This window comes from Hippocampus guttulatus, chromosome 1 (genome assembly GCF_054856545.1).
Source record: "Hippocampus guttulatus isolate MCC_2025c chromosome 1, RoL_Hgut_1.0, whole genome shotgun sequence".
NCBI classification, from domain to species: Eukaryota; Metazoa; Chordata; class Actinopteri; order Syngnathiformes; family Syngnathidae; genus Hippocampus; species Hippocampus guttulatus.
The window spans coordinates 8,649,512-8,677,290 of NC_141261.1; the positions used below are offsets into that span (position 1 = coordinate 8,649,512).

General features: G+C 40.1%; 2 protein-coding genes across 2 annotated transcripts; one reads left to right on the forward strand and one right to left on the reverse strand.

Moving 5' to 3' along the window:
* The first annotated feature begins 89 nt into the window (after nucleotides 1-89).
* gabrd (gamma-aminobutyric acid type A receptor subunit delta) lies at nucleotides 90-27,677 on the forward strand. The gene is made up of 9 exons (XM_086107837.1): nucleotides 90-513; nucleotides 12,356-12,471; nucleotides 15,287-15,354; nucleotides 19,150-19,370; nucleotides 19,867-19,949; nucleotides 20,457-20,594; nucleotides 21,026-21,181; nucleotides 24,526-24,737; nucleotides 26,199-27,677. The coding sequence occupies exons 1-9, from the start codon at nucleotides 446-448 to the stop codon at nucleotides 26,520-26,522; spliced, it is 1,386 nt and encodes a 461-aa protein (XP_085963963.1). The 5' UTR covers nucleotides 90-445; the 3' UTR covers nucleotides 26,523-27,677.
* On the reverse strand, nucleotides 9,604-10,837 carry LOC147210276 (uncharacterized). Its single transcript, XM_086130208.1, has 2 exons — nucleotides 10,744-10,837; nucleotides 9,604-10,673 (listed from the first exon to the last, which is right to left on the reverse strand). Exon 2 carries the CDS (start codon nucleotides 10,286-10,288, stop codon nucleotides 9,740-9,742), a length of 549 nt encoding a protein of 182 aa, XP_085986334.1. The 5' UTR covers nucleotides 10,289-10,673; nucleotides 10,744-10,837; the 3' UTR covers nucleotides 9,604-9,739.
* Nucleotides 27,678-27,779: the final 102 nt, after the last annotated feature.

A 27,779-nucleotide genomic window follows, 5' to 3' on the forward strand; every position in this document is an offset into this window, starting at 1 on the left:
TGTTAAGATGCCAAGTCAGGCAGGGGAGAACAACAGATTAGTGAGTCTCTCTCTCTCTCTCTCTCTCTCTCTGCCTTGTGTCTCTCAGTCGGGTGCTACAGAACAGGAGGAGGAGGCTGCACTGCACTGCTGTCTGATCGGTTCGTTGTGGTTTGGAGCGGGACTTTTGTGCTTTTCCTCCAGTGCGCCTTTCCCTTGTGCGCCCTCGGACAACATGGTGTCATCGTCATCATCATCATCATCATCATCATCATCATCACCATCAAAATCAAGACTATTGCTATCCTTTTCATCGGCATCAGACACGCACTTTTACTTTGTTGTCCCTCGCGTCACCGGATCAGAAGAAGATCTCCTTTAAATAACATTTAAAAAAGCTCCGGCGTCTTTTTCCACAGAGGAGAAACTTAGATTTCATTGGTTGTTATTTCGAACACGTGTGAAGATGGATCTGTCAAATTTCCTGCTAAGCACTCTGGCTCTGCTCCTTGTCGGAAGGGATCTTTTCACCAGGTGAGATCAGCAGTGATTTGACTTCTTACAGGTGTCCAGTTATATTTGAGCTGATGTGCGAATTGTTTGCTGCTAGTATGGATGGCATCAATGATACAAAAGGGGTGAAAAGTTGGACACAGCCCTGTAGAAAAAATAGGAACAGCAGCAATATTAGTCAGCACCACTGTATGGGGGGGGGGGGGGGATGCAGATGAATAAACTATAATCACGCATGCACACACATGAAGATAAGATAAGATATCCTTTATTTGTCCCACACTGGGGAAATTTACAGTCAGATTTCAGAAAGGAAACCACAAGGGAGGGAGAGGGGAAAAAACCCACGCTCGAACTATACTATGCACATAATGTGAATATGCACATAATGTTGAATGTGAGCAAAGAATAAACATAGGCAGCAGCATTGTAATAGCTTTTATAAAATATCTACATAAAAACATCGCATTGAAAATCAACATTGGACAGAATATTAACTGAGATTACATGGCTGTCTCTGATAACTGGCTATGTGACTGTTCATCACTAACCAGCTACATTCACACAAATCTCAACGAGACAACTCACACCTGCCACAGTTCAAAGTGCCTCTGATTAAACCCAAATACACTTCAGATGCTCTAGTAGGCTTTTCATGACAGAAGAAGTGCAGAAGTCTGTGGTTAAATGGTTGGCACAGTGCAGAGGGATCTAGAGTTCGATGCCGGCTCTGGCCTTCCTCTGTGGAGTTTGCATGTTCACCCCATGCCTGAGAAGGTTTTCTGTATCCCTCCACATTCCCAAAAGATGCATGGTCGGTTCGTTGAACACTCTAAATTGTCCCTAGGTGTGATTGTGAGTGTGAATGTTTTTTGTCCATGAAGTCTATGTCTATAAAGTCTAAATGTGAACAAAACGCAAGACTAGGCAGCGATACTGTACACACACAAATGCAGGCATGCACACACATATGTAATTTTAGTTCCATTTGACATACTTTGTATCGTATTTTATAATAACTGCAATTTGTATATTTAATTTAAGTCACTTGCCCAAAAGCACCAGCAGACTGCTTTACTTCTGTGCTCATGGACTCAATGACACTATTTGCATAATACATATGCATAGGAGGAGGTGACTTGTTTGTTATGGAGATGAATGCCGAATGAGGTGGGCAGGTGCACACGTATGTTGTGGCTCACAATGTCACTTACGCTCACATATCCGGGCCTGGTCAATAGGGGTCAAACATTATGTGATGGAAGAGGAAAAAGCCTCTCTTCTGTAAATAGCCCAGTGGAGGTTTCACAACTTTACCGGACTCAACAGTGTGCTCAATTTTGAAATAACCTGAAGCTACCTTGGCCACCAAAATAAAAATCCCACCAAAGTGTACTGTTTATAATGTATGTCTAGCTATGTAACATATTTGCAGCTGTTAGCCTGAAAGCTCTGAATGTGACCTAAGTGATATATGGTTGCTGCAAATGCGTTATAGTGATCGAAATAGTACACCTTGTTATAAGGTGTCTCATAGTTTTTTTTTAAAAGTGGTTTTAAAATATACCTTATCTCGTCTCATTGGATGAGAAAGCGTGTCACAGTGTTTTATCAAAAGTGTGCTATTGGTCTCCAGCTATATAATTCAATTCAGTTTCTCCATTGGAATAGGTAGGTGCCATTAATCTGTTCAAACCCCCCTTCCCAAAAAATAAGAAAACAGCATCTCTTTGGAGGGAGTTGCTTAGGCTGCAATTTCTCCAAATGGTCGAATCGTGTATTGTGTTAAGGCATGATGATGTCAAATTCAAGGCCCGGGGGCCAAATCCGGCCCGCCACATCATTTTATGTGGCCCGTGAAAGCAAATTATGTGTGTCAATTTGCACGATCCTTGCTAAAATCTATCGAAATGTCAAATTGTCATGTGTCATAAATAACGTTGAGATTTTGCAATACTATATTTTCCCAGTTTACACTCATTTGAACAATAATCGAACAAACTATTACAGTTGACTTGACTGATTTCAAAACTAGTAATCCATTATTGGGCGGCCCGGTAGTCCAGTGGTTAGCACGTCGGCTTCACAGTGCAGAGGTACCGGGTTCGATTCCAGCTCCGGCCTCCCTGTGTGGAGTTTGCATGTTCTCCCCGGGCCTGCGTGGGTTTTCTCCGGGTACTCCGGTTTCCTCCCACATTCCAAAAAAAACATGCATGGCAGGCTGATTGGACGCTCTAAATTGTCCCTAGGTGTGAGTGTGGGCGTGGATGGTTGTTCGTCTCTGTGTGCCCTGCGATTGGCTGGCAACTGATTCAGGGTGTCCCCCGCCTACTGCCCGAAGACGGCTGGGATAGGCTCCAGCACCCCCCGCGACCCTAGTGAGGATCAAGCGGTTCGGAAAATGGATGGATGGATAATCCATTATTTATTTATTTTCTTTTGTGTATGTGTGTGTGTGTGTGTGTGTGTGTGTGTGTTCAAGTAATAATGTGAAGACGATGAAATGTTTTTGTGGTTTCACTGTCATAATGGCCCTCCAAGGGAAGATGTAACTCCAAAGTGGCCTGCGACAAAAATTGGATTGGATTGGATTAACTTTATTGTCAAATGTACTGTATGTGTAACATACAGCAAAAATGAGTTTGACACCTCTGTGTTAAGGTGACCTCAAACCTGAAGCTGAAAGCTAGCTCAGGTTTTTTTTTTTTTTTTTTTTTGGATCAAAACGCTGTTTTTGGCTCCTTGGCTGTTAACCGTCAGTTAGTTTTTTTTCCCCTCTCACTCTCTCTGTATCTCGTCACTGTATTATTTTCTTATCAGTACAATGCAAAGTGTAGGCTGTGCTTTTTCCACCCCGCTGTGTGTCAGCTCTCTTGCTCTCGGACACTCACGCTTAAAGTTGCAGCCTGCCCGCATCACTAAAACCGCCCACCCATCTGAGAAAATAATGACTCTTACTCCATTTCACCAAAGTTGCTTGCGGGTAAAGTCAGGACTTTGGCACCTATTGCTATGCCTGTTGTTTTTTAACGTCTGAGCTGCCAGTCACCTTTCAATTCACCACCCCAAGTCTGCATCTAATAATATTTTTTTCCCCGGATATTAAAGGAAGAGTGCAGTTGAGGACATCATATGGAGAGATTATTCAGAGCACTTCATCCACATTAAATCAGTAAATTTCATCATCATGAGTAATAGCGGTAGACAGGCAAGGACGTGTGATTTCTTTGATCGATGTCAGTTCGAGATGAGCATATGATGGCACTTTTTCTCATCGTAATGGCAGCGTTGACAACTTGACAACTTGCAGAGCCAAGAGATGCCTTGGTACACCGGAATTGCCAAATTACGAGACAGCAAAGAGCATAACATCGGATTAAACATCAATTTAACAGTGACGATAACAATCACTGGCAGGGGGTGACCTCACAGAGAGAACCATGAAATGATCACTTGGAGTAAACTGCTGTCAGCTATTCCACTGATCATAAAGTTGATACGCAATATTTTTTGGCAAAGAGCTTTTTGATTCATGTTTGTTGGAGTCAATTTGTGTCGTCTGTGTTCTTCATGAAATAATTTATCTATCGTACAGGTATGTGGCAAAGTTATGGCAATAGGTGATCGTTTAAGTTTGGGTATCAGGGAAGAACCCAATTGCTAATCATAGTCTAGAGCGGAAAAAAGTGAAACCCTGATATGAAGGAACTCAGGTCCTAAGCCCTTTATATCCCTAAAATGCATAAATTTAAAAAAAAAGCTGGTGTCACCAATAAACTGGCAGAATTTCAATGCAGCAATACTGTTTCATCGAGTTCCACGTTGTCCATAATGTGACAATACGTTGGCAGAAAAAAAAATATGTTATGCGTGCTACCTTCTGTGTCCACGATTTACTTCAACACGATTCACGACTGTAATGCACTGTACACCTCTATCAGAACGACTTTAGTAAGTTGAACCGGAAGTTCAATGGTTCACTACAAAATACCACGCGTAACACTTTTTGGGAAAACTCTTTCTGTTTATTCTATGACAACCGAGTAAGATACGTGTCAAGCATATTGTCCACTTTTATTAGTAACATGCGGACAATGATCATTGTAGCTCCAGCTCTCTACATACTTGAACAATTTCCGTTGATCAATATTCCGCAGCAGCAGATTTAATTAAAGCGCTCAATGACTTCCTGTATGTTTGCAAACCTAAAGTTGGACTACAATTACTGCTACTGGTCATTTCAAAAATGGTGCGATGATTATCTGCACAACCGTCATAGTATTGGATTGCACCACTGATCACTTTATCTCTGTTTGAAGACTCTGCACATTGTCGCACAGCTGTCATTGGGTGGTACTACTGCACAATGGTACCCTTACATTACGGAAAGTCTTTCAATACTTCAATGTCACGTCTTTGTTTATCGTAGTTGCTTGTTATTGCAATACGAGCGTAGCCTGTATTATCGGAGACAAGTTCCTTGTGTGTTCTACATACTTGGCCAATAAAGCTGATTCTGATTCTGATAAAATAGATCAATCTATTTATTCATACTAGTTTCATGCAATGTTTGTTGCTGCACGTCAGTCAGCCAGATTTGAAAGGCGCACAATTCAGCTGCAGACACTTCATATTTTGTGAAACGAACAGCTAATAAGTTGCAGCATCCTTGTGAGCCTCAAATGTAACATGACAGCACAGTTCGCTATTCGGAGGTCATTTTCCACTTAAAATCGATCATTCGTACCAGTTTTTCAACTTTTTTTTCTCATTTTCAATCAAGAGTCCAATTTTCCACTTAGACATTCTTAATTAGCCCAAGATTCATTGTATTGGCTGTCGACCATTCCAGGGTGAACTCTGCTTCACGCCCTAATGAGGACAAGCTATATCAAAAATGCATGGCTGGATGGAGTTTCCCTGCAACCAGACTGAAACTTTTTTTTTTGTCATTGTAGATGTAGTAACTTAGATTTAAACCTAAAAACACTCCAGGGGAAAGTTTGAAGACTCTAATTTTATGCTTTTCATGTGAGCTTTTCATACATTTCCCTCTTGCAGAAGCAAACAAATATCCTACCGTCAACAAATCCAGTACTTGTAAAAGATAAATTTGAGTGCAAAAATGTTATTTGTATGTGCTGATTTTATTGAGCTAGTTGTAAAATGTAATGCCAACATCTGAAATGTTATAAGAGCACTTATTTAGTGTACAGATTGAAATTCAAGCCATTGTTCTTTTGTCAATAAATTCATAGAAGAACATTCTAATCCACATGAACACCTTATTAAGGCTTTATCTGGATTTATAGAATTGGATCATTTATTCATTTGCATATTACTGAACTTAAAAACCAATTAAATTTAAAGGCTGTTTCCGAATGAGGATCAGGGGCCTGCTTCTGTGTTACTAGACGTGCCACCGTCTAAATCTAATTAGGTCTCAAAGCTTTTGCTGCGCATCAAATTCATCCAAAGATGTTGGCTGACACACAGACATGGGTGAAGATCCAGGCCTTGAGAGAGAGGAAGAGAGGAAGAGAGGAAATCAACTCTCTGAATTGTTTGTCATGGATGGAGGGGTTCAAATGTTTAATGCACCTCCCCTGGGGAGCAATCAAATGTGCAGCCCTGCACGTGTCTTTGAAGAGCATCCACATATATTCCATTTTAGACAGCTGCACAGTACTAATCAAAAACTTTGAATGCACTTTCTCATGCTATTAAATGGTAAGTTGTCTCCAATGTTTGGATGGATACACTGTAGCTGGTGTACTGTATACAACTGTATCACAGTACCTTTCAGTGTAAATTTGGGGCCGTTGGGTAACACTTTTTTCCCATTGCATTAGGCACTCAGGGGTAGGGGTGGCTTAGATCCTGAAAATTGTGCTGTTCTCCTTTTTGTTTTCACATTTTTATACACTATTTTGTTTATTTGTGACAAATTAATCTATTGGAGAGTTTAATGTGTTTTGTTCATGTTTAATTCTGAAATTCTATCTATCTATCTATCTATCTATCTATCTATCTATCTATCTATCTATCTATCTATCTATCTATCTATCTATCTATCTATCTATCTATCTATCTATCTATCTATCTATCTATCTATCTATCTATCGTCTGCCTAGCTAGCTAGCTAGCTAGCTAGTTTATGCGATGAAAACACCTTGTGCTGTACTGATGTTCATGTTTGTGTGATGTATTTCAAAGTTAGCAGTTTTAACAAACTGCAAAAAACATGCCCAGCCATGACTTCATTTTTGCCAGAGGTTGAACTGCACTATATTTGTTTACAAAGTTGTGTGAGTTTGGCCAGACTGCCAGGCAGTTCAACTTCCTTTTCCCTGATTGCAGATGAGTTGTGCAGAAAATTTTGTATTTACTGAAAAAAAAGAAGTAGAGTTAGAAAAGCCCATTGTCAAACCTGATTCCTATTCTTTACTCAACTCAACTGTATGTATAGAGCACTTTCAACCAACCACTTTCAAACAGCCATCGCTGCATACAAAGTGCTGTACATGGAGCAATTAACATATACAACAAACAGTAAAGCAAATCGGTAACAAAGACGGTAGAAAGCACCGAACAGCAAAATCAAGAACAAATCTAAGTCATGCTGAGTCAAATGCCAAAGAATACAAGTGAGTTTTGAGACGGGTTTTAAAGATGGGCAGCGATTATCACATTAATTAATAATTATTGTTGCAACTGTTTAATGTCCAAACATCCAAATGCTCATAATTTCACCTTCTCAATAGTAAATATTATGTTATTTCTGCAGTCCTCCATGAAAGTGGACTGTTTATCTTTGTGTTGAATCTAAATAAAACTTCTTTATTTTTAACTTTGGTAAAAAATGATCAACATGTTTGCCATTTTTCTGGCATGTTCCCTACCAAATCAGGAAATGAATCATAATTAATTCACGTTCCTGCATTTTCTACACTGCCAATATGATATTCGCTTTTAAACGAAGAAATGGAAATGTTACAGAGTTTTTTAAAATCCAATTCATCGATTAATCGAGATTAATCAATGATTAAAATCATCGCTATTTGTAGTCCATGTATCAATAATGATGAGCTAAAGTAATGATACAAATGAAATAGCTGCCGAAGGTAAACTACGTGGCTTATCGAGGCAATAAATACATTGCTAACCTAATATCATAATTGCCTTGGTTATTTCTGACTTACTGTAACAATATTAAGGAAAATTACCAATCAGTTTGTTACAAAGTGTATTTTCTTTACGTCTCTGTAGACTCTCAGTCACCCAAGTCATTGTAATCATCCATCCATGCATCCATTCATCATCTGAGCGATTTAAAGGTTACATCAAGACAACTGGACTCTTTTTGTTTGTTGAAGTTGTTGTGGTTTTTTTTTCTTGCTTTAAAAACGACATTTGAATATTGCCAAGGCAACTATGCTCTTCGGCTAAAGAGTTGCAGTTTGAAAGACTGGGATGTTTTTGCTCATTGCAAGCTCATCTTGGCACGCGAGGGCTGACTGAAGCCTGTTTGACCTTGTTGTTTTAAAAAATTCCTGTCAAGGAAAAAGAACACGCTTCACTTCCACATTTAGAACTGACCGTTTTGCGAACACAATCCAGGAGTGACGCAGCCATTTAATTAATTTTCACAATGATCCCATTTAATTCAGACATGGCAGTGATTGCCTAGCTAAAAATACCGCAACTGCTCAATGTGGGAATGATGGGATGAGTACCGTGGAGCTGGTTCATGTGGATGAATGGTATCAAATATGCTCTAATAACAGTTGAACGTCACGCTTCTGCGTAGCTGCAGGTGCAATGTTGGGAAGGTGACTTTCATCAAATGTTATGAACAGAGGTCACTGTAATGTTTTGTCTTCAATCAATGTCTCATGCGTCCATTTCCCTGCCAATGCTGCCACGGGATGCTGTGCCCATGATCAATGTCAGCCTCATGTTCGATTCCATTTATTTTCTGCAAGTTGTCCTGGATCAAAGTCAGGCTTGTTGTGAAAGGTCGTCGTATTGAGTGAAAACTCATTATTGAATATGTGCCTGTCATGACAGGGTGGAGGAGACTTGACATACTGTCAAGTGCAAGAAGATGCAGAGTGTGCTGTTTATTTGCAGCAGACATGGCGCCCCTCATCGCAGGTTTACCGTTTTAAAATGCAAAACTGCCACCTAGTGGTTTTAGGGCTGTAATGCTGCAACAATCCCTGCACTCAGTGATGCTGTGTTCGGGCTCCAATTGCACACCGATGGTGCGCCAGGGCCTCAGGGCAGCCCCTTTGAGAATCCCCCCCAAACTCCTGTCACAATTCTCTGAGTGCCAGACAGGATTTTTTTTAATTTTTTTAAAATGGGCAGAGGGGACTCTTCCGCACTCTGAGATGGCTGTGTAAAAATTTGCAAAGAAAAACAGTAAAATGGGACTGAGAATTATCACGAGAAATGATTTGAGCAAACAAATAAAAAAAGACAACGCAGAAAGCACAACAGCTGAAACAAAAATCGACCCCCTGGTGGACATTTTAATGCTTTGTTTATAAAATAAGAAGAAAATTAACTGGATTTAAAATTTTCTTGGATTTTTTTTTTTTGAAGATGAAGAACGAGACTCTACAATACTGTACTGATAATCTAATCTTTGAGCGCATATCTCATTCAGCAAATGCTTAGCTTCCAGAATAAATAATTCATCATCATACAATAAAAGAACAACAAATGCTTGGAAAGAATGTGTTTTAAAAAGCAGAGAAAGAAACTATTATTATTATTATTATTATTAATAATAATAATTAATAATAATAATAATTATTATTATTATTAATAATAATAATGATAAAATAATATGCATATTATTTCACTCCAAGATTTATGGATTCAAAACATGTTCAACGGACACAACATCTTTAATGACAGGTACATACAGCAATTACAGTAAATTTAATGAAACAAAATGATGCATTGTGGTCTTAGAGTATGATAATAAGGACAGACAATCCAAGAAAAAAAATATGAATGTAAAAGGAAAAATTGTAGATTCATACAAAGAATCAGAATCAGAATCAGAATCAGAATCATCAGAATCAGAATCATCTTTATTGGCCAAGTATGTAGAACACACAAGGAATTTGTCTCCGGTATAACACGCTGCATTAGTATCATCGTAAACAACAAATCATTGAACCATTTTAGAGTAACCAGTAGCAGTATTTGTAGTACAAGAAGAGTGACTACGTCAGTGACTGTTTAAGGAGTTAATGGCTAGAGGGAAGAAGCTGTTTAAGTGTCTACTGGATTTGGTGCGCATGGATCTGTAGCGTCTGCCTGAGGGGAGTAGCTGGAAAAGGTGGTGGGCAGGGTGCGGGGGATCCAGGAGGATTTTCCGTGCCCTTGTCTTGATTCTTGCAGTGTGCAAGTCCTCAAGAGTGGGTAGGGCGGTGCCAACGATTTTTTCCGCCGTCCTAACTGTCCGTTGAAGTCGGATTTTGTCCTTTTTTGTGGCGGCCCCAAACCAAACCGTGATGGAAGAACACAGGATTGATTCGATGACTGCCGTGTAGAACTGTCGTAGCACCTCCTGTGGCAGGCCATGCTTCCTCAGCAGCCTCAGGAAGTACATCCTCTGCCGGGCCCTTTTCAGGATGGAGATGGTGTTGACTTCCCACTTCATGTCCTGGGAGACTGTGATTCCCAGGAACTTGAAGGTCTCGACGGTTGACACGGGGCAGTTGGATAGTGTGAGGGGCAACTGTGGAGAAGAATGTTTCCTGAAGTCCACGATCATCTCTACAGTCTTGAGCGTGTTCAGCCCGAGGTTGTGTCGGCTGCACCAGAGCTCCAGCTGCTCCACTTGTTGGCGGTACGCAGACTCGTCGCCGTCTTTGATGAGACCGATGACCGTGGTGTCGTCTGCGAACTTGATGAGTTTGACAGCTGGATCTGTTGAGGTGCAATCGTTTGTGTAGAGAGAGAAGAGCAGTGGAGAGAGGACACATCCCTGTGGGGCTCCAGTGCTGGTGGTGCGTATTGATGATGTTGTTGCTCCCAGTCTCACCTGTTGTGTCCGTCCCGTCAGGAAGCTGAGGATCCACTGGCAGATCGTAGGGGACACACCGAGGTGGAGAAGTTTGGGGGTGAGGAGTTCCGGGATGATGGTGTTGAACGCAGAGCTGGAATCCACAAACAGAATCCTTGCATAGGTCCCTGTGCTGTCGAGGTGCTCGAGGATGTAGTGCAGACCTATGTTGACCGCGTCTTCCACAGACCTGTTTGCCCGGTAGGCAAACTGGAGAGGGTCCAGCAGGGGTCCGGTGACGTTCTTTAGGTGGTTCAGCACAAGGCGTTCAAAGGACTTCATGACCACAGACGTCAGGGCGACAGGCCTATAGTCGTTCAGTTCCGATGTTGCCGATTTCTTGGGAACTGGGATGATGGTAGACTGTTTGAAGCAGGATGGGACCTCACACAGCTCCAGAGATCTGTTGAAGATTTGTGTGAAGACCGGAGCCAGCTGGTCAGCGCAGACTTTCAGGCAGGAGGGGGACACTTTGTCGGGCCCCGCAGCTTTCTTGATCTTCTGCTGCTTGAAGAGCCGTCTCACGTCCTGTTCGTGGATCTGTAGTGGAGAAAAAGAGGGTGGAGGGGTAGATAGAGTAGTTTCTGGTAGAGGTGGGTGTGTGTGGGAAATGGGGGTGTCCTTTTCAAATCGGCAGAAAAACATGTTTAGTTCATTAGCAAGACCCTTATTGTTCACTGTTTGGGGGGATGGCATTCTATAGTTAGTGATTGCTTTCAGGCCATTCCATACAGATGCAGAGTCGTTAGCAGAGAACTGGTTTTTCAGCCTCTCTGCATAGCTTCTCTTAGCGATGTTAATTTCCTTTGTCAATTGGTTTCGGGCGTGTTTGTACAGTGCCCGATCTCCACTTCTAAATGCGGCCTCTTTCTCTTTCCTGAGTTGCCTGAGTTTGGGAGTAAACCATGGCTTGTTATTGTTGAAGGAGCGGAAGGACTTCGTTGGTACACACATGTCCTCACAGAAACTGATGTATGATGTTACAGTGTCTGTGTATTCATCCAGTGTGCCCGTTGAAGTTTCAAAGACGCCCCAATCAGTGCAATCTTAGCATTCTTGTAGAGCTAGCTTTGCTTCATCTGTCCATTTTTTCACAGTCTTAACAACCGGTTTAGCACATTTGAGTTTCTGTCTGTATGTAGGTATTAACTGGATTAAATTGTGGTCAGAAAGACCCAATGCTGCACGGGCGACCGATCGGTATGAATTTTTGATTGTTGTATAGCAGTGGTCTAGAATGTTGCCTTCTCTGGTGAAACAGTCGATGTGCTGCTTATATCTGGGAAGTTCACGGTTAAGATGTGCTCTATTAAAATCGCCCAAAATTATCAGGGGTGACTCTGGGTATTTTAGTTCGAATTTTATATGGAACAAATTATAAATGTTCAATAAAAGCTCTATAACATGTAAAGTTAAATATTTAAATATTTAAATTCAAAGGCATTTTTGAAAAATTCAATGAGGAAAACAACTGCTATTTGAAATATATACAAATGTACAGTATATGCATATATGTATCTATTAACTACGGAAGCATTAGAAAAGCATTAGAAAAACATACTGTGTCGTATGCATAGTTCTGACACAGATCCTGAAAGGAGCAAAGTCCAAAAAAAGTGTAATGCTAAAAATAACTAACAAAACCTCAGCTTTATTTTATTTTACTCTTGCAAGCAACGTTTAAATTTGTGGCTGTATTTGACTCCTATTTCACAGACGACTGAACAACTATTAAACTGCTGTGTTTGCTCTTTTTTTTTTTTTTGTCACCTTCAGGGCCATGCTGAGTGACATTGGGGACTATGTAGGTACAGACATTGAAATATCCTGGTTACCTAACCTGGATGAGCTCATGAAGGGCTATGCCAGAAACTTTCGCCCTGGGATAGGAGGTGAGTATGAGATCTACTGCTTGTGGCATTGGCTCACATTTCATCCCCTGACATTTACAGCCATCCTTAGCATAATTTAACCTTAGCTACACGAAAATGCATTTCAAAAAATGCTATGTCTTTGGGTCATTATTTAGTGAGAATTTGTAAACCTACAGTATTTACTGGACGTAAAAAACAAAAAGAATAAGCTCGACACGGTGTTGTTGATTTTGGAAAAACGCACTTTGCTAAGAACGGCTGCAAGATGTGACCCATCCAATGACCACATGGATAGATTTCTCAATCTCACAGCTTAACTCAGTTGTGCAAAGGTGAACATGCAGAGCGTGTAATGCACAATGACCATCATCATGCAGCATCCGGTTCTCAATGCAGATTGGTGGATGGAACATCAAATACTGTATATGTCAAAAATCAAACAAAAAAAACCCCCACATAAAATCACCATGCTTTGTATCATGATACTGAAATAATATTCATGCTACCAAGAATGGAATGTAAACAAGCGAAACAAGGATGCGTTATTAGGATGGTCTATGTCATCTCGTGTCATTCATATTGTAGTATTTCTACATTTGTGAGTGTCATATTTATCCTGCGAGTGACTTCAAGATTGATGCAGTTTATTGAAGGCTCACCGCTTCGTCGGACTAGAAAACATTTTCAAACCGCGGAACCTCTGCCGTTCCCATAGGAACTGCTTCACCTTCTTCTTCCTCGCTTTTCCCAAGTGGGGGTTGCCTTCTCTAATTGAGCCACTGCCAAAGTGAACAGGGGTAGCTCCATTTTTCTCATTTTTCAGGAGAGAGAGATTTAAAGTTTTATGACTGCAGCAAAATCTGGGGGATTTATAGCTCGTCTATTTATATGGCAATGATCATTTCTTCTTGATTCTTGTTTTGTTTTTGTTTTTTAATTTTTTTTAATGAAATTTGAGTTTTCCTTTGATTTGGGCATTCTGCAACAAAAAAAATCTTTAAAAAAATCATGATTTTAGACATGGATCATAATGGACCTTCAAAAACGGTTTTGTGCCACAGTAGGTTCATCTGAACATCTGTGAAATCTGTCAAAAATTCATAAAAGATGAATAACATAAACTTATGCTAACATACGAATATACTCTACTAGTACCCTTGCTAAGGCATTACTGTACTTGTTTTCTTCCATCAATCTCTTTGCCTCACTTACTTTCTGGAATGTTTTTGTAGCGGTGAAGTTCATGCACTGGCAAAAAAACAAAAAACAACAAAAGAGTGCTTCGTTTTTCAATTGCACCTGATTAAAATGTGTCCAACTAACACCTCATTCTTTATTTTTGAGGGAAACCACATTTCATTCACGTGCAACCGATGCACATGGTCGAATTGAGTAAATCCAAAAGATCTTTGTTTCTTCAGTGTGGGCGGAGCTATAACGGAAAGGGGAGTTAGCACATTGTTGCACTCAAGAAAGTACTAGCCCCTATACGTCAACACTGGAACAATAATAATAATAATGATAATTATTATTATTATTATCATTATTATTATTGTGATAATTATTATTATTATTATCATGATTATTATTGTTATAATAATAATAATAATAATTATTGGGCGGCCCGGTAGTCCAGTGGTTAGCACGTCGGCTTCACAGTGCAGAGGTACCGGGTTCGATTCCAGCTCCGGCCTCCCTGTGTTGTGTTTGCATGTTCTCCCCGGGCCTGCGTGGGTTTTCTCCGGGTACTCCGGTTTCCTCCCACATTCCAAAAAACATGCATGGCAGGCTGATTGGACGCTCTAAATTGTCCCTAGGTGTGAGTGTGGGCGTGGATGGTTGTTCGTCTCTGTGTGCCCTGCGATTGGCTGGCAACTGATTCAGGGTGTCCCCCGCCTACTGCCCGAAGACGGCTGGGATAGGCTCCAGCACCCCCCGCGACCCTAGTGAGGATCAAGCGGTTCAGAAAATGGATGGATGGATGGATTATTATTGTTATAAGGATGCATTATATATATTTGCTTCTGCACTTGACAAAAGTTACATTCGCCCAATCTAATTGTTGGTGGCTCAATTTGAAGGCTCATTTCCATAGAAGTATTGGCTTCTATACTATATGCACTTTGTACTCGAACTACTGTATATCCCTGCACATGTTCAGCAATTATCTTCAAACATATATAATGTATTTCACTTTACAAGGTCTTTGAAATCCGGCATAAGCATGAATCCACATTGCGACCGTAAAGCTTGCATGCATCACAACACCATAAGCTCCTCTGATGACCTTGACAAGCACAGTTTAGTAAACACGGCATTATAAATAACCGCAAAGCGAACATCCAATATCTGGCCAATTGAGTTTGACTTGCCATAAACAATTTCCAGAAGGAAGGTGTTGAATGGTGGGGAAAGGGCCATGTATGATTCCATATAATGTTCAGTCTAAATGGCCTCGATGTTTATGCATCACTGAACTCCCCCGCTAGTTTGTGCCCTCGAGGCTTGCAGGCGCACACCATGCTAATCATATGGCAAACTGCAGAGTGAGAACCATGTATGTTTGTGCGCGTGTGTTTGTGTGTGTCGCTATACTGTATGTGTGGGTGTACATGAATGCCAGCAGAAGCTTGCCCCGTGTGAGCCCATGAAAGCTCAGTGGTGTTTATGATGGCTCGTGGTGTGATGCGCCACTTAGCATGGTTCAACTGGATAATGCCTAATCTCTCTGCACCGTAGGAGTGTGGGAGATGTGGGAGGAAAATAGACGATGTGATGTAGCCATGCGTGTCGATGTGTGTGTGCCTTTCTCTTCTCACGTCTCCCACTGCAGGTCCGCCCGTGAACGTGGCCATGGCGATCGAAGTGACAAGTATTGATCACATCTCCGAAGCCAACATGGTAAATTTGAGCCTTTCCCTCATACGCACAGCAAAAAATAAAAAATAAAAATCAACCGTCCCAAAAGATCACAGATTTGCTATTCTCATAATCCTGATTTATCCCTCTGAGGGGTTGGAAGCAGTTTGCGTGAACACGTTGGACACATTGCCACACTGATTTGTTTCATCACTTACAGTGTTGTGTGGCCAAAAAAAAGAAAAAAGAAATCACATCTGTTTCAAGGACTGCACCCACACTGGGTTTTTATTTTATGGTAAATGTGTTTACATGTGCAAATTCCTCTTTGAACAATGATTTAAACCCTTTCAATGCACCCTGTAACCCAGGGGTGTCAAACTCATTTTTTGTCGCGGGCCACATTGTATTAACAGTTTTCCTTGGAGAGCTGTTATGAATTTTGGGAACCCATATAAATGTTTAATCACCTCCACATATTACATATACAGCACACAACAAATTGATGGATAATTAGTTTTAAAACCAGAAGTCAAGAATAATGACTGTTATTGTGAATTACATTTGACAATTTGAAATTTTGGTTCAGACTTTAGCAAGCATCATGGAACTTGACATGCCTGATTTGCTTTTGCGGGCCACATAAAATGATGTGGTGGGCCAGATCTGGTCCCCGGGCCTTGACTTTGACACCGATGCTGTAACCTGAGAAGCTGTCCACTGGAGTAACCGCTGAACCTGAAAGGGTCAAACACTGTGGAAAGATATGATGAAACTGGTTGCAAAAATCTGTGCAATATACAGCGTCGCTTTATTTGTCTTTGAAACCTATTTTGTGAACGTAACCCTCCTGAAAACTTGATAAACTACCAGAAATTTTAAGGAGCACTTGTTACAGACTTAGAGTATCGTCAAATAGCGGCTTACATAGAAAGTCCATGTTTTTGCTTGGCTGTTTGAAGCCTTTATTCTTATTCTTACAGAAAGTTCATCTAATCATAAATGTGCTTTGTAAATTGTGTTTTTGCTGCTGTCAGTTTGTCTTCAAAGTGTTTCTTAATCGCTATGGGACCAGTTTAATAAATGTTAAATAACATGTTAGACATTGTCATGAGGAAATATAGAGCAAGGATCACCAACTCCGGTCCTCCACCTTTCCACAACGTTTTAGATCAGTGGTCCTCAACTAGAAAGGCTGTAGGTCCAACAGCAGTTGTCTTTCTTTCCCTTAATTTAACAAAAGCAAAACAAAATACTCATTTTACCAAAATAAATACTCAACATGAAAACAAAAATATTATTTTCATTTGTACAATTCCCCTTTTCACATCACCTCTGAAATCACTGAAAAATATATCAGAAGAGGAGTTAAGAACCATTTTAAATACTGACACAAGGGAGCACAGGAATGTGCAGTGCTGTTCTTCCACTAAAGGTGAATGCAATGTCTGAGGCATGCAAATATTATTTGAGGACGCCATTGGGATGTTCATTTACCATGTTGCGGTGTTCTGCTGTTAAACAGCTGCAAAGATCCCCGGGTAGACGGGAGCAAAACTGCACACAATCGAAACCTTCCGCGATTCGTCTTGTCTAATTGTCCGTGTGCGGCTCTCCTGTGCTGAAGCTGTGAGCACACTGTGGTGTCGCGCATGCGTCTGTTTCCTGACACAATCATCCATTTTGAATGCGTGGCGCTTATGTATGGGCACACCTTAAGTTCAGAGGAGCCAATCAGCGCATCGTTATCGCCGACATGCCCTGCTCAGCCAGGGTCTCCAGTTCATCAAACATTATACACACACAGTCGCGCTGCTGTGTCCTCTGCAATACATCTGTTCGTGCACGCAAATAATAAAACGGATAATTTTAACAAGCGATCGCGGTAATGCGCACATTATAGTCCAAAAATGTATAACGTAAAAATCACTTTATAATTTATTATTTTATACAATTTGCCGAGGGTCCGGACAGAGGAGGTCGGCGGTCCGGACAGAGGAGGTCGGCGGTCCGGTCGTAGATCGCGGTCCGCCAATTGAGGAAGACGGTTTTAGATGTTTCCCTCCTCCATCACACCTGATTCAAATGATCAGGATCATTTTCATGCTTCTGCAGAGCTTGCTGATGATCCGATGGTTGAGCCACTGCTTTAGAATAATCAGACTCCTGTAAAAGTCAGAAGTAGTCCTCCCAATAGTAACCTAACCAAGAGTAGGTTTTCGATGAAAAAACAAAAACAAAACTCAATTCCTGAATGAGTAACTCGCGAGTATCTTCAATTTTTTTTGTTGTTTTTTAATCAAAGCATGACCGTCAACTCGGCAAAAATATAAAAAGGGGAATTGTCCAAATTCAGATTTCGCCCAACAATATCACTTCATAATACATTTTTATATAACATAGATGAAGACACATTCTGCCAGAAGAAATTGTCGTAAACAAACTTTATTTGCTCACAATCGCATGTGCCGCACACTCAGCTCATTCGGCAAAAATTACGTCGTCCTAACCAGTTTTCTTGAAAGTGTGCTTCTGTGTGTGCCGACATGTGACTGCCTGCGTCTATTTGATTGTTCAACTTGAGTGAAACCTTCCTGATAGCTCCGTTGGATTGGTAAAACAGTCATGCGACATCAGCCAAGGTGGAATTCTCACTGATGCGCAAGCAATCATAGATGAATAAAAATCTCAGTAATGAGTGGAATGTGGATCCATGTGGCCCAACAGAATGTTTCTTTTTAAACAAAAGTAAACGAGTAAAACGTGTATTGCCTTAAAACTACTCAGATGAATAGCATTTACTATACAGTGATCCCTCGCTACTTTGCGGTTCACTTTTCGAAAATGCCGCAAAAGGTCCGCGAGAGGCAGTGAAAGTCAGCAAAACAACGAGATGAAGTGATGTCTCTTGCAAATGATTCTTTTATGGATGTTCGCTTTCCTCTTTAGACTGTGGGCTGCTTGAGAGGAGCGGGCCAGTGGCTGTCTGCCTCGTCGCAATGCCTCACCCGTCACAATCGTATAAAAAACAGACCCCGAAAGCAAAACAAACCAAAAAAAACATATTTGATCCTGACTGAACTGATTCGTGAGGTGACAAAGTGCAGTGGCTAAATCACAGGTGTCAAACACAAGGCCCGAGGGCCAGATCTGGCCCACCACATGATTTTATACCCGTGAAAGCAGCTCAAACATGTCAACTTCCATGATCCTTTCTAAAATGTCTACCAAAATTTTAAATTCTCATATGTAATAAATAAGAGATATATTCTAATTTTCTTGTTACCAAAACCGTCATTACAGTAACTTAAACAATAGGTGGATAAACCGTTATTCTTGACTTCTTTATATGTAGTAACAGCCCTCCAAGGGAAACTGGAACTAAAATCAGGCAAGAGACAAAAATGAGTTTGACACCCCTTAAATGATCCATCCATCCATTTTCTGATGGATTCTCTCCACAAGGGTCGCAGGGCGTGCTGGAGCTTATCCCAGCTGTCTTCAGGCAGCAGGCAGGGGGACGCCCTGATCTGGTTGCCAGCCAATCGGAGTTGCCTAAATGAAGCTTTTCAATTCACATGCTATCAGATGGCACCGAAGCAACACTTTTATTGCCTTGGCTTGAGCACAAAAATGACAAACAGATGAATTTTGAAGCAAATTCCTGTCCTTATTGTACTCCAATAACTGTATAGCAAAGACATTGGTCATTTACATACATTTCAACGAGTGCCCTTCAATAAATGGTTAAATCGCATCTCTTAAATTAATCTTCCTTATGGTCTGTTTGTGCGTCTGTGGCTGAGCTTCCATGTTTGTGTGTGTGGTTCTTGGCAGGAATACACCATGACCGTGTTCCTGCGGCAGAGCTGGCACGATGACCGCCTGTCCTACAACCACACCAACAAGACGCTGGGATTGGACAGTCGCTTCGTCGACAAGCTTTGGCTGCCCGACACCTTCATCGTGAATGCCAAATCGGCTTGGTTCCACGACGTTACTGTGGAGAACAAACTGATACGCCTGCAGCCCAACGGTGTCATTCTATACAGCAGCCGGTACGAGCAGAATGTTGATCATGAAACTAACCAAATAAAGGAGGCTTTTTTTTTTGCAGCCTTCAAATGTTTACACTTGAGGAAATGTGAGCGCACCGATGCCTCCTACTTACTGCGCCTCATTATTCATGCCACGAGAGGCGAATAAACACAGTTTCTATGGTAACCTCTGAAGTTTGAACTTGTTTGTCTTGAACCGCCAGCAGCTTCTGCAGCAGCACCACACAACCTCACTATTGTCATCAGAGATGCATACAGTTTCATAATATTTTTACTACAACCTGCAGAAGAAGTTGGGAAAAGCAAATTTTATATTATATAAAATTATACATAATATTTTGACGTTGGACTAACTTCTTTTTTTTTAAACTAGAAATGTAAGGCTGTGTGGCAGTATTCGGTATTTTTGGTGCAAAATAGTGAATAATTTCAAGAAAATGATAAGGAATATGAAAATACTACAAGGTTGACTAATGAATTTGTTCCACCCCGCCAGAATCACCTCGACGGTGGCATGTGACATGGACCTGACAAAGTATCCCATGGATGAACAGGAGTGCATGCTTGACCTGGAAAGCTGTAAGCTGCGCATTCATTGCTTTTCGTGATTCTTAATCATTTCAAACGTGGTGTACTGTACTGGAAAAAAAAATGTCATTGATTAATTGACTTTGCACTGACATTTATCACATTATAGTAAAATAAATTAAAATATTTCGGGTTTTTTTTTAAACCCAAGAAGGTGCCTGATCTAGATTATTGTTCGATAAAAACAACAGCGTGCTTTCTTAAAAATCAAATATTTACATCCTATTGGTATGTTAAAATATGATGGCCTTTATTTTCTTCTCATGGGTGGTGTGGGGAGGAATGGGGTATACCATACACCAACTCTGACAGGTTGTTGAAGGATGTGTGAGACTTAGTTGTGACACTCATTTAAAGACAATTCCGAAAAAAAAGACTGGATTCGTAGACCCAGGGACACATACGCACGTCTGGGGGCCCAAGTACAGTATTTGTAATAGATGCTGGGCCATTGGTCGAACATACAGTTTACAATATTTATCTTTTGTTCTGTTTTAGACGGTTACTCCTCAGAGGATATTGTGTACCATTGGTCGGAAAGTCAGAGTCACATTCACGGGCTGGACAAACTGGAACTGTCACAGTTCACCATCACAGACTATCGGTTTGTCACGGAGATTATGAATTTCAAATCTGGTGAGTCTTCATTTTAGTCGAAGCTTGATTAAAAAAAAAAGTGTTTTACGCAATATTGTTCTGCTTTGACTCCCCGCCTTTTGAAGTGAGGTGTTCTTTTAATTGAGCTTGCTTTGTGGTTATAGTTTTTACGCCGAAGGAATGCATGACGGCTCTCCTGGTGTAGAGCCACATCGGATGGAATAGGAGACAATAGCAGCTACATTGTATAGCACGGGTGGAATAGTCTACAACACCTCTGAATATCTTACAGTTTAAAGCTGTGACTCTGCTAGCACACACAAACCACAAGCCTGAAAATTCCCCTCCATCAGCATGTCTGACGAACAGCTGAATTTTAACTCACAAGACATTTTCATAATTGATAATTACATTGTTAAAAAAAAAAGCAATTAGCCACTGGTTGTCCTTTTTTTTTTTTTTTTTCTCAGCGGGAAGATTTCCAAGGCTCAGCCTTCGCTTCCAGCTGAGACGGAACCGAGGAGTGTACATCATCCAGTCATACATGCCTTCCATATTGCTGGTTGCCATGTCCTGGGTGTCCTTTTGGATCAGCCAATCAGCAGTCCCTGCTCGTGTGTCCTTAGGTTGGTATTGTACAAGGCAAGAAAAAACAAAAACAAAGCGATTGATTCAATAATTTATTGACAGGTTAAAGGACAAGCTGCACAGTAAAGATGATTATTATTATTTGTTTTTTTAATTTAATAACTGTAAGTAACGAGAGGTAAGTGTTATGTCCAAAGAACTTAATAGGGTAGGCGACACTCGTAAGGATAAGCGGCTCGGATAACGGATGGATGGACAGTTTAGTGTTTATAGTGCCCTTCGTTTTCATCTTTGTTAATTAATTTCCTACATGACCTTTTAGGGTTTATTTCAAATTGATTTATTTTGGTATTACTGTTTGGTACAGAAGAAAGAATGTTCAATGGCTTTCAGGATATTGTAGCGTAGTTTACTTTATTACCCAATATTTGTTTGACAATTTTTTAAAATCTTGCATTGGACAAACACAGTACTTCATATATTTAAAAAAAATTAAAACTAACAAAAAAATAAAGTAAAAATCTTTGTCAAATAAAATGAAAAAAAGCAAAAAAAAAAAAAAAAAGGAAAAAAAAAATTGAATTTAAAAAACAAAAGTTAAAACGAAATCTGTCACGTTGCAAGGTGGTGGTGGACCCCAAAAAGTAGGCAGGAGGGAGGAGCAGGGTGTACTTGAAGAAGTTGATAAAACACAGAAAACTTAATCCAAAACAAAGTCCTAAAAACAAAACAAATCCAAAGTAGCAAACAAAAACCATGACTGAAGCAAAAAACTATCAATAACAGAAACATGACCAAAAACATCACCTAAACATGACAAACATACATGACAGCAAGAAAGAAACAAACAATGACCCGACACCGAGTGGTCGTGCTGGGAGTTCTTTTAAAGCGATAATTAGATAACAACCAACAGGTGTGCAGCTGCAGGGAGAGCCCTACAGTGCCACCTGTTGGTCACAAACCAAAACATGACAAGATCAAAGCAAACTATAGTGAGAAAGTTCAAAACTATTACAACCTCGCTCAGGAGCAATCCCTTTCCAACTGATCCCACTTTAATAATAATAATAATAATAATACATTTTATTTATAAGCGCCTTTCAAGACACCCAAGGACACTTTACAATAACAAAAAACACAAAACAATACGGGTTGAGCAGCGGCAGCCAAAACGCGCCAGCGTTCACTCAACCCGAAGGTCAGAAAGAAACCACAGGGGAGGGAGAGAGGGAGAAAAAAAACACACGCTCGATGTTGATATTGATATGTCAATAGTAAAACAGATCATAGAATTTGTAGTGCGACCCTTTACATACATATGCAACCTGTCATTTAAAGACGGTATTTTTCCATCAAAAATGAAAACAGCCAAAGTCATTCCAATTTTTAAAAGTGGGGAAAGACAATTCTTTACAAAATATAGACCAATATCACTGTTACCACAATTTTCAAAAATATTAGAAAAATTATTTTCTCGCAGACTTGACAACTTCATATGTAAATACATGCTACTAAGTGAAAATCAATATGGCTTCAGAGAAAAACGGACCACCTTAATGGCAGCAATGGAGCTTGTGGAAGCAATAGCTACTAATATAGATAATAAAGAATATACAGTCGGGATTTTTCTTGATCTAAAAAAAGCTTTTGATACTATAGACCATACTATATTATTGAATAAATTAGAGAGATATGGCATCAGAGGCACAGCATATAAATGGATTGAAAGTTATTTAGAAAACAGATATCAGTATGTGCAGTTCAAAAACAAAAAATCCAATCTACTGAAGATTAGCCATGGAGTGCCTCAGGGGTCAGTGATTGGACCAAAACTATTCATTTTATATATAAACGATATTTGTAGGGTATCAAATCAACTCAAATCCGTCCTATTCGCCGATGACACAACCTTTTACTGCTCTGGAAAAAATATGAAACAACTCCTGAAAATTGTGGAAAATGAATTGACAAAATTAAAAAACTGGTTCGACAGAAATAAACTATCTTTAAATTTAACAAAAACAAAGTTAGTGGTCTTTGGCACAAGACCAATCAAAGACCAAGTTAAAATAAAGATAAATTCAATTGAAATAGAACAAGTCTATGAAAATAAGTTTCTTGGACTAGTAATAGATACAAAACTATCCTGGAAGCCACACATAGATAACATTATAAAAAAAAATATCCAAAACTATCGGGATACTCTACAAAACGAAGGATGTGTTGAGTAAGAGCTCCTTGTATACACTATATTACTCATTATTACTCCCATATATGACCTACTGTGTAGAAATATGGGGAAAAGCTTGTAAAACAAACACACTCCCAGTTTTAAAACTACAAAAAAAAAAGCAATCAGAATAATCAATAGGTCTAAATATATAGAACTCACAAATCCAATATTCATCAAATTAAACACAATGAAATTCTACGACTTGGTTGACTTCAAGATTACCCAATTAATGTACAAAGTACATAACAATCTCCTCTGCCAAAATATCCAACAGCTTTTTGAAATTAGAGAGAGCTGTTATCATCTAAGGGGTACAAAACAATACAAAAAATCCAGAACAAGAACAAACATCAAACAAAGGTGTGTATCAGTAATAGGTGTCAACTTGTGGAACAAGCTTGAAACGGACCTGAAAATGAGCAAATCGTTGGAGGAGTTCAAAAACAAATTCAAAAGATTAGTACAAAAAAACTACATGAATCAGAACTAAAAAGATAAATTTGATATACATGTAAAATATAGTAAGACAACCGTTTGTTCTTGTTTTGAATTTGATCAACTTATCAATTGTATTCAAGAAATGAAAACTATAATGAATATCAGAAAATTGGAATACAAAAGGAGAAAGAACTATATAAACACTATTTATACATTTATACTATTTTTATTATTTTATACTATTTATACTATTTATCTATTTATACACCAAAAGGTGTATAAATAGAATAGTATAGTATACATAAGGGTAAAAGCATTTGATGATACGTAGATTTTCTTTTCTTCTTTGTTTTGAAAAATGATCAAATCAAATTGTTACAAAATAAGGGGTAGGACTAGATAAGTTACTTACTTCTTCCTACTCCCTTGAGCATACAACCGTGATGATGATGATGTGTGTAGCTTCGCGTTTTCCCACATTAACACCCATTCGCAGTTGTATGTTTCAATGTGTTTGGCTGAGGCACCAAATGTGACAAATGACACGTGCTATGCATATTCATATACTTTTTTTCCCCAGCACATCACAGTTTAGATGTTAGCAGCAGAAATTAACAACTTAGCAGATGCACATGTGACACAAGTCTGATATCTAGAGCCTTACCGCCACAGCTGTAATCATTGACATATCATGTTTTATCCCGACAGGCATCACTACCGTTCTGACCATGACCACCCTGATGGTGAGCGCCCGCTCGTCCCTGCCTCGCGCATCAGCCATCAAGGCCCTGGACGTCTACTTCTGGATCTGCTACGTCTTTGTGTTCGCTGCACTCATCGAGTACGCCTTCGCTCATTACAATGCCGACTACAGACTGAAAGAGAAAGCCAAGGTGAAGGCGAGCAAGCTCGGCTCTGAGGTGAGGACTCCATTCCTGTTCCGTTTTGGCCTCTCGGCTGATAACTGCTATGGGCGACCTTGGGTGTAATGACCAACACAGAACCTGCACTGGCTTTTAAACCACAGAGCTGACAAGCATCGATGCCACTGACCTTGAGCGATGCTATGGAATTCCAAAGCATATGAAGGGAATTTAAAATTATTTCCATGTAGGGCGCAATAGAAATGGTGTCATTCTTTGCTAGAAATAAAGTCCTATGCAAATGTAGCCCACTCGGATTAAAACAAACAACAGGAAAGCTAAATATAAATCTCAGTGTGAATAATTCATGTTATTTATCTTTTTGTATGACTGCTTTTTAAATATTGGTCACAATGCAATTGTGAGTGAGTATTCTTTAGGTGATACGTGGTGTAAAACGTTTGAGAAGCACTGATGTACATGATTAAGTGTACCTGTTGTGGTCAGAAGAAAAAAAAAAGATTTATCAAGAAAAAAACTGCATCCAAATGCGTTTTTGGTCCCACTGGTTGTATTAAAGCAGGCTTATATTAATTTATGGTCACAATTTGAGGAAACGTACCGTACTGCCGTACTCACCTGCAAGAAGCGGAGCCGTGATGTAGTGGCTTTGAAAACCGTCTCGGCCCGACCGTCTCCCCACTTCAAAGCAGCATTTTCTTGATTAGTTTCTGCAGAATCTTAGTACAGTAAATCTGGAAATTTTCCAGAGTCAATATGTTACTGACAATGTGCGTCTTACTGACTCTGTGTCAGACGAGGCCGCTGCTGCAGCGCATAATGAATAATCATCCACCGAAAGCCAAGGTGAAAGCCCGTCTAGGATGCCGGTCAGATGACTTTCGGTTGAAATAAATATATACAGTACATTAATTAATTACTTTATTAATTAGTGTAGACAGATAGATAGATAGATAGATAGATAGATAGATAGATAGATAGATAGATAGATAGATAGATAGATAGATAGATAGATAGATAGATAGATAGATCTGAGGAAGCGAGCATCTCTTCTTTTTTTGTTATGTTCACCAAGCGAGGAAAAAAATAATAAGGAAAGACACATACATCTCTAGGTAAAGTGATCTGCCGAAAGAAACTGGTGGCTGCGAGGGACGGCCGAGTCAACGACTTGATGTCACATTTGTTCCTAACATTATGTTGTGCATTTAAAGTAACCACGATGATTATTTTAGAAAATACAAGATATTCAACTAATTTTCCGACATTGTGCTGTTTCTACATCAATTCTTCAAAATGGGAGGTGCCCTTTACTGTAGCGGCAATTAAAACAGCAACAGCAAAAGCAAAGACAGTTTGAGAAAAAAAACAATCTAATTGGTATCAGTTCCAGCCAGGGTTGCCTTGATCACCTGCAATGTTTTCACTTACAAGCATTATCAATAATTCAGATTCAGACTATTTTGTGCTTTCAAATGTCTCCTTGTGTCCTTGCAGTCCATTGTGAAGAACGGCAAACAGGCCATGGTTCTGTTCTCCCTGTCTGTCACCGGTATGAACCAAGGGGTGGTCATTTCCAACCGCCATAACCGTGCACAGCGTTCCAGCAGCGAGATCCCCGGGGAGGCTGTCTCAGAGGAATCCGAGTCCAGTAGGCGGTCCAGACAGATGAGAGAGAGCGAGGAGGAGAAGAAGAAGTGTTGCTCCAAGTGCGTTTGTAAGCCCATCGACGCCGACACCATTGACATCTACGCCAGGGCCGTGTTTCCTTTCACCTTCGCCGTGGTGAATGTCATCTACTGGGTGGCGTATACCATGTAAAAGGGAAGAAAAAGAACACGGATGCCCGATGGCTTTCATCCAGGAAGGACTGTGTATATACGATACTGCTGGAACTGCGCCACATCACTGTTGGCAAGTCATATGCAGCTGAAACACTCTGCGGGAAACACAAAAATAACTTTTGAGGGAATGACGTGTTTCAGCCTGTGAAAATGGAAAATGTGGCTTAAGGAACAGATGGGACCTTCAAATCTTAACGCGGAATGCAAGTGTGCATCTTCACCCTGCTCGTCCACCTGCAGTAGTGACCCCAGACACACATAGATGATATCCAAGGAACTGTCGCTCGCTTCGACCTGCAAGTGGGCCGTGTGTCATCGTAGCACCACTCGATCAAGGACAACAAGACGAGGTGTTCTCACTACTCTGCATGGCTCTCACTCTCTTCCTGCGCCATAGCCGTCCTGCCCTTTTGCGCCTTATCCCCGTCGTGGTCCACCACCTGTTTCCTTCCAAATTTATTTTATTATTTTATTTTTTTGGGCGGGGGAGGGGACTTTTTGGAACATCTTGTCTCCTTCTAGTTCTGCCAATTTCCTCGCCATTAAAGGACTTCTTTCACCACTGGCCTCAGTCTGCATGCATGTGCAAAATAGTCACCCAAAAAAAAAAAAAACGGTTTCAAACTAAATCCACGGGTGTTCCGAAAATGTGTTTTAGATACTGTATATTGCAGTGTTATATAACCCATAGATGTAATCAATAGAATTAATTTCACAATTACATAGAGTTCAGTGAAGCAAATACATATTATTATAATAATAAAATGATCCAGAAAAAAATCTGACTTTAGATGCCCCGTGACTGACTGACGATCATTTTGTACCTCGCATTTCATCCAAAGTCGGCTTGGGATTGGCTCCAAGTTGGGCTGTAGAAAGGAAATGAACGGATTGATCGACTCGGTGCAATTAAGTTTATATATCCCAGAACCTTCGTTTATTTTATAGTGACGGGTATTTATTGGAAATGCAGTTGGACAGAACAAGGTTTGACAAGGGACAGAAGGAGAACAGATGTGATCACCGTTACATTCCATACAAAATGTCCTTTTTATTCAAAGCAACAAAAATACAAAGTAAAACAAAATGTCATTTCCATATTGACATATATTAAAGCAATTATTTGAAATAACGTTAAGAGTGGGATTTGTTTAATTTTAGCTGTCAATTTTTTTTTCTTTTCTATTTGCCTTCAAACATTGAGTCCACCACTTCCGTCACGCACTGTTTTATT

Coding starts and splice junctions, on each gene's coding strand:
- gabrd (XM_086107837.1), top strand. CDS start 446: ATGGATCTGTCAAATTTCCTGCTAAGCACTCTGGCTCTGCTCCTTGTC. Junction 12,472..15,286: donor CTTTCGCCCTGGGATAGGAG/GTGAGTATGAGA, acceptor CTCCCACTGCAG/GTCCGCCCGTGAACGTGGCC. Junction 24,738..26,198: donor CGAGCAAGCTCGGCTCTGAG/GTGAGGACTCCA, acceptor GTGTCCTTGCAG/TCCATTGTGAAGAACGGCAA.
- LOC147210276 (XM_086130208.1), bottom strand. CDS start 10,288: ATGATCGTGGACTTCAGGAAACATTCTTCTCCACAGTTGCCCCTCACA.